This window comes from Ipomoea triloba, chromosome 11, assembly GCF_003576645.1.
Source record: "Ipomoea triloba cultivar NCNSP0323 chromosome 11, ASM357664v1".
NCBI lineage: Eukaryota > Viridiplantae > Streptophyta > Magnoliopsida > Solanales > Convolvulaceae > Ipomoea > Ipomoea triloba.
This window is the reverse complement of record NC_044926.1, coordinates 21487836-21495480: the sequence shown is the minus strand read 5'-3', so window position 1 is coordinate 21495480 and position 7645 is coordinate 21487836. Positions and strand designations below refer to the sequence as shown.

The 7645-nt window shown below is 37.6% G+C and overlaps 1 protein-coding gene across 1 annotated transcript; it reads left to right on the top strand.

The window, feature by feature from the left end:
• Window positions 1-577: 577 nt before the first annotated feature.
• On the top strand, window positions 578-2814 carry LOC115996091 (protein FAR1-RELATED SEQUENCE 5-like). Its single transcript, XM_031235230.1, has 2 exons — window positions 578-978; window positions 1434-2814. Exons 1-2 carry the CDS (start codon window positions 578-580, stop codon window positions 2812-2814), a joined length of 1782 nt encoding a protein of 593 aa, XP_031091090.1.
• The last annotated feature ends 4831 nt before the right edge of the window (window positions 2815-7645 follow it).

Sequence of the window (7645 nt, the reverse complement as noted above, 5' to 3'; positions counted from 1 at the left end):
TCTTGTAGCCCGATGAGCGCTGAGAGCTCATCTAAGTTGTGTTTGCAGTGTTGGACTATGATGACTATGTGCAGATCCTGCTTGATGATGACTCCTGCTCCTCCTGCTCTGCCCTTTCCGAAGTATACTGTTTAGAACAACTCCTTCTTTTTGTTGTGTGAATATCTTTTGTAGCCTAGTATGGCTAACAAGATGTGAACAACCTAAACTTTCACGTTTTTGGACCCAATGGGTCGATCCTTGTATATATAGTAGTAGCTAACCTAGTTACCTTCCTTTCTTTCCGCTGCAATATATACGTAAAGCTTTTGTCAAGTAGAAAGCGTGTGAAACAGTTTCCTTCTTTAGCCTGTGCATCTAGAGTGGACTCTTTCTGGATTTGATTGGGTTCAGTCTAGGTGTGGCGGTAACCACTCCGGATGTACGGTATAGCCGAGCCGGGGTGTTACAAACCGGGACAGATGTTATTAGGCGTAGGACATCGAATAGGGTGGGGTGTAATGCACGGATTGTGTTTAAGCGGGTAGGAAGTGGGGGGTTTGTCGTGTTTTCGTTAGAAGAGCGGCATAATCATTGTATGTGTTCGGAGGTGTCAAAAACGTTTTTGAGAGTGAAGCGGAAGTTGGACCTTGGCCATCAGACTTTCATTACCAATTGTGCCAAGGCAAATATTGGGCCGATTAAATCTTTTAAACTGTATAAAGAAATGGTGGGTGATTATTCAAAAATAGGGGCAACGAGTGTTGATATCTGTAATTTCAGACGTGATTTGTTGGCTTATATTGAGACGGGAGATGCGCATCTAATACTTGCCAAGTATCGACAAAAAAAAGAGGTGTGCCCGAAGATGTACTTCGAGTACGATGTAGATGAGTATGACCATTTATGTCGGGTGTTTTGGGCGGATCCAGAGGCTAGAAGGAACTTTGCACGATTTGGAGATGCAATGTCGTTTGATGCTACATACAGTACGAACAGGTAATTTATTTATTTTTTCTTGCTTGTGTACAGTATTATGAAGTTGTGTGCATAGTGATTGTGTTAAATAGTGTTAGCAGGGACATTGTAATTAACCTTTAGTGTGCGTCCAGGGATTTGAGAATGATAGGGGGTGCATTGTGAGTGCATTATATATACTGTGGGGACTGTGCATTATATTTATTTGCATGCATGAGGGTAGTGTGTGCAAAGTAGGCTATATTAATTAGCGTAATAGGTGTAATTTATTGATAATGAATTCGAGCGGGGTAGTGTGTGCAAAGTGTAGACGAATGCGCATTCCGGCCAGAATTCTGTTGACATGATTGTTTTTTTTTCCAGTGGGTATATATCCATTTGTGATGCTTAAATGGTAGGTTATAGTTAATAAATGTTGTGTCTGACATAATATGTTGATGAGTCGTAATCCTAGTTCGTTGATGTGATATGAGCAGGTATAGCCTGGTTTTTGTCCCTTTCACTGGGGTGGACCATCACAAGAAATGCATTACATTCGCTATAGGGTTAATATCTAAGGAAGATGTAAAATCATATGTCTGGCTGCTTGAGAATTTCAAGAAATGCATGGGGCATGTGCCGCAGTTGACAGTGACCGATCAAGATCCCACCATGAAGAGTGCCGTTGCACAGGTGTTTGAATCAACTCGCCATCGTTTCTGCATGTGGCATATCATGACCAAGGTTAGCGAGAAGGTAGGGTCAACATTGGCAAAGAACGAAGAGTTTCGTAGGGCATTGAATGCTGTTGTGTGGAATGAGAAACTTAAAATTGAAGAGTTTGAGGTTAGGTGGCATCATATTATGGAGGACTACGGGCTCAGTGAACACAAATGGTTCAAGCAAATGTTTGAGGTGCGTGAATTTTGGATTCCTGCATATTTCCACAATGTCTTCATGGGAGGGTTATTACGAACTACATCACGGTCAGAAGCAGAGAATAGTGTATTCGGGAGTTACACTAGCCAACACGCTAGCTTAGTGGAGTTTTTCTTGCAATTCGAGGCGGCAATAGATACCCAACGGCATAAACAAGCGAAGCTTAATGCAGATTGTGAAAGCAAGTTTCCAGAGATGAAAACCCCGTTGAAGATCGAGCGACATGCCGCGACTATTTACACCATAGCTATTTTCTATGATGTGCAAGAGGAGATTTATGCGGGGTGTGTCACGTCTCGAATCATATCTAAGATGGCTGAGGGCGATTCTATACACTTCGTGGTTGAAGATGGTGATGGGGGATTATTTGATGTGTACGCGAAGAATGTTGACCTGTCATTTGATTGCACATGTCGAATGTTTCAAAGGGTTGGGTTGTTGTGCAGGCATGTGTTTGTCTTATTAAAGGATTCCCGCGTAGACATCATTCCGTCTCAATATATTGTTGCAAGATGGACTCGAGCCTATGATGGCGAGGTGTGTAGGGGAGACAACATAGGTGTTGTTACGGATCCAAATTCTGCACTCACCCAAGTTTGGAATGAGTTCTACAATTGTGTTGGCCGTGCATGTGGAAATACCGACCGCCTGGTGGAGTTGGCAACATTATTGAAAGCTCATAGTGAGATATCCACCAATAGCAACAATGCTGTTACCCCAAGTACTGCTAAGGTAAGTGTTATCCATTCATTTTGTGGCTCGCCAAAGTCATCAGATGTTGTTGTCCGGCCACCTAACATTGCTAAGAATAAAGGGTCTGGGAAGCGATTGAAATCGATAAGAGAGAAGGTTGCCGAGAAAGCAACTAAGGCTAAACGGTTGTGTAGGACTTGTAAGCAATTTGCACACCATGATAGTCGTAATTGTCCCGAGGCGTAGATCTTTTAGTTAGTCATAGTTTATTTCTTGAAATCTATAGATCTTTTTGTTAGTCATAGTTTATTTCCTTTGTTATTGAATTTGATAATAAATAGTGACTTTGTTTTCTCATAATTTATTTTCATTACTATTGAATTTGATTAAGTTCAGTGCATGCTAAGTTGTATGGCAGCAGTGTAGCTCATTTATAATTAACGTATATGCATGTCCCCAAACAAAGCTGTGAATTGGTATGTGCATGTTGCTGTGAATTTTTAAAACTGAAACATAATCCAAAGAAAAACAATGATTTTAAAAAGTCTACCAACTTCTTCATACTGTAAAAACATAGCCTAAACAACCCCAACTGGATACTCCAACATCAAACCCAATTATCCTTTAGTCAAAAATCACACGACGAAAAAAAAAACTACTTAATTCGTTTCTGTTAAAAAATAAATAAATTACTTAGCGGCATCGCGACTACCTGCTGGAATAAAAAATGACAGTAAACCTCCAGCAGCCATCTGGACACCATGACTATACCCCCGCCAACACCTACTCTACCCAACCACCGAAATCTGTACCAAGCCCAAGTCACCGGTCGACGCCGCTTCGAGTTTTGACTCACGCCTGCGTCGCCCATTGCGGGAAGATGAAATGGCACAAAGATAAGTAGGAACATGGAGAGTTCATGCAGGATACGTAAAGTGAACGCCAAATCGTGTCCGTGTCTGAAAAGAAAAGAGAAAGAGGAAAATACGTAATTAACAATAATAAGGTGCACACCCAATGACCTTGATGCCCCCATCTCGCTTTTTAGTTGATAAAATAATTCCAAGTCAGCGACAATTCCATCCAAAAAAGAACAAATATCAACCGTAGATCAACAACCATCTAAGGTTAATATATGTCCCTAGTTCTCAACTAAGGAGTAGTTCCCACTTGAATACACCCCTATATATATATATATATATATATAGTTAATTCAATTTTTGGTCCTAAATTTATAGGTGGTAGTCCACTTTTAGTCATTTTTTATTAAAACATCCACATTTGGTCCTAGTATTATTGTGGCATGACCAATTTTGGTCCTCCTTCAACAAAATCATTAAAATGTTAAATACAAGGGCATTTTGATCTTTTTTTTTTACAAAGTAAGTTAATCCGCTATATTTTTATTTTTATTTTTTTTAAAAAAATATCCTATTTGAAGACCGAAATGTCCTTGCATTTATGATAATTTTAACGATTTTGTTGATAAAGGATCAAAAATGGTCATGCCACAATAATACTAGGACCAAAATGGGATGTTTTGAAAAAAAAAGGACTAAAAATGGAATGACGCCTATAAATCTAGGACCAAAAATGAAAGTAACTCTATATATATATATATGGATGGGTCCCTTCTATCATGGGGCCCTGGGCGGTCGCCCATCCCGCCCATGCTCATGACCGACCCTATCCTTAACTATAGCAAAATTACCGATTTGGTCCCGATTTAACGGATGTATAACGGCAAAATAAACGAAGGATCAAATTGGTTAAATTTTTCAAAGTCAAGAAACTTAATTGGGCGCGAAAAATTATCGAGAACTAAATTGGTAATTTCGCAATAGTCGAGGAACCATTTCGGTAATAAACTCTTTTCACATGACAAATAGTCTCAAGATTGCTCGGCCCAGCTTCCAACCACTGGCAAGTGAAACTGGCTCAACTGTACTTGTGGACTGTTTTCCCTTAGATTTGATTGCAATGTTGATCCGTGGTTTCCGTTGCGGTGTGAGGGTAGTAGGAGTCCAAATTATAGCGCCATCATTCCTACTAAGAATTGCACAATCTCCATCTCTATGCCACTGCCGTGACTGCCCCGGCCTGTAGGAGTATCCATCAAGACCATACCATTACTATTCGATGCACATCATGCTCAAAGGGTAGTACTTGACCAACCATACACCTTTGACCTTTCCCCCTCACTGTGTTAACCCATATGCAGTCTTGAATCATCCCTAACATTTGAAGCCTCCCCAGGTGGTCTTTGAGTTTCAAAAATAGAATTTTATAGTACTTGTAAGAGTGAGACTTGGTTGATCTCTTCCAAAAGTTCTTCTGACAATTCTTGAAATGTATTTTCAACCACTGTACTAGCAATGAATTTTTCCCTTTCTCGGCTCTTTTCTTATCTCTCACTTTGGACACAAAGATAGAGTTGATAAAACAGAGCCTAGTAGCTTTAGCTAACTCACGGGTGCCCAACCATTTTTAATGCAAAATCCTCTTCCAACTTCATATTAGGCCAAATCTTAGACACCATAGAGTCATATAGCTCTAATCTCCATCTCGTCCAATTCTTGACCCTATCAAACTCACCAAGCAACACATACACTGTCAACTCCAAGAACACAAACTTCTTCTTCGCTGCCAATCTCCTCACTACCACCCTCACTGCTTTGAGACAATCTCCTCTCTAAATCCTTTTCAATGCTTACTTCAATCCCTTCCAACACAATTTGATTATTTTCCACTACTTCAACATTCCTTGCAATTGGTGGAACAGGAGCAATTTGTTAGAAATAATTATTTCCTAACATTGATTTATAAAATAAAGGTTGTAATTCCATAAGGACTCACGTTGATGACTAGTGATGTATAAAGGCGGAATTACTGGGTGAAATTCCCTCCCTCTCATTCTGTTAAAATTTAAGTATATAAGGGTTAAAAGATGTATAATGGAAAAAGAATATGGGTTCTCCTAAAATGAGGCTTCAAATTCCTAAAGGGATTCCTATTCTTGAAAGGAGGTTTCCCATTCCTCTTGAAAGATGGTTTCTCATCACATCTATAAATACCCAGGAAAACTCTAGGGACAATACGGTTTCTGATCATAAGGTTTTTAGTCTCTGAGTTTTCTAGTCTCCGTATCATCAGGAGGTGATTAAGGTATACAGATCAGAGAGGTGAAGCATTCTTGATTGTTCAATTCAGGTTAGAGATTATATCTCAATGGAATCAAGTAAATCTTTATCTTTATTCTTGTTTTAATTAAAGATCCATAATCATGACCATTGTTTAGTTGATTAATTTGATTTACATGTGGTTCTTTATTATTTGTGCTTCCGCATTCAAGTTATAAGCGCATAAAGGGGTTTAGTTAACATTTGCTATCAGAGCCTGCTTGTAAATTGATTAATCACTAAAATTAGGGTTCATGATATTTAGGGATTTTGAATTATAAGGTTCAATTTAATTGTGAGTTTTGATTATCACAATTGAATATTTTCGTGATTGTGTATATATATAATTATGGAATCAACTGTATGTTTACGCATATATGTGTTGTTCAATTCGTTGATGTTGGAAATTGGAATTGACAAATATATATCATGTACGTACTGTTTGAATAATTGAATTGAAATCAAACATATATAATTATATGTATATGTTAATTGATCCCCTTGTTTCACTGGAATCAAATATGCACTGTACGTTGGAATCAAATTTGCATGTTTAATTTTGATTTGCATGAAATCAATAAACATATATGAATAGTACGTTTGTTGGTTGGCGTTAAAGATGTTTGGTCCATTCCTTTTGTTGTATTACATGATTGACAAAGAACATATATCGTTGCCTTGTTCGAACGTACTGTCCAAAATTTTGTTTTCTTTGGAATCTGTTCGTTACTTAATCACTTGCGTTAATTTTGTATTTACCTGCTAGTGATTATGTACCATGTATATGGTTTATGTTATTACATGGTTTGTCAGTATTAATCATGTATTATATGTTATAAGAGAACGACATATAAATTAAGGCTTGTCCACATAAATATGTTCGTGGAATCAAAATCAATTGAAACCAACAAATATATACATGTACTGTTTGATTATATATAAGTTGATTTGGTTGGATTTTGGAATCGAATATTACGTATGTGTACTCTTATTGCTAGATTATTTGTATGAATGTTGGAATCAACTATTACAATGGAATCAAACTTGGAGTCACGAACGGCTATGGTGGCATAGTTGGGTTCTCACGGCGGAGGGCATACGGTGGAGCTTCTCTGATTTCCGGCCGGCTCCGTGGGAGGTATGAAGAATGATTGATTATTTTGTTGGACCAATTAATTTGAGCCTATTTGAGTTATTTAAGGTATTATGGACTTGCTTTAAATTCTAGGCTCATTTAATTTGGGCTTTAAAAAAAAATTAAGGGATTATATATAAATTTGGGCTCTTTTGGTTTGTTTAAAGCATTTGGATTAGCTTTAAATTCTGGGCTCATATATATATAAAGGATCAATTATGACTGGAGATTTGATCCACTCTTAATTTATATGTTATAATAGAACGACATATAAATTAAGGTTTATTCGCATAAATGATTTATTAGCATAAGGCGAGTGTGTTAGTCGCCAAAGCGGCCCACTCATGGAAAATAGCTAAATAATCATTCATGTTTATGTTTACAACATAAATTAAGGTTTATTCACATAAATGAATTATTAGCATAAGGCGAGTGCGTTAGTCACCAAAGTGGCCCACTCAAGGTAATAGCTAAATAATTATTTATGTTTACAAATGTTTATTATACACATGATATTTTGCATCATTGAATGACACTAAGGATTGATAAACATTTGTGATCATTAACACATGGTTCTAGCGGTCACCCAAAGGTGGATCAGACATGTGATTAATGACAATTTAGGAGATTATGATTCTTGTTTTGTTAATATGTAGCGCATGTCCAAAGATGGCCTATATATTAAATTTGAACTTGATGAATAATCTCATTCAAGTATGTGTGAATGATGCATGTCGGTAAATTGACATTGTATTTAAATTTG

Excerpts from the sequence above, each read along its gene's own strand:
- LOC115996091 (XM_031235230.1), top strand. The coding sequence starts at position 578 with ATGTGTTCGGAGGTGTCAAAAACGTTTTTGAGAGTGAAGCGGAAGTTG. Across the intron at positions 979-1,433 it reads GCTACATACAGTACGAACAG|GTATAGCCTGGTTTTTGTCC; the intron begins GTAATTTATTTA and ends TGATATGAGCAG.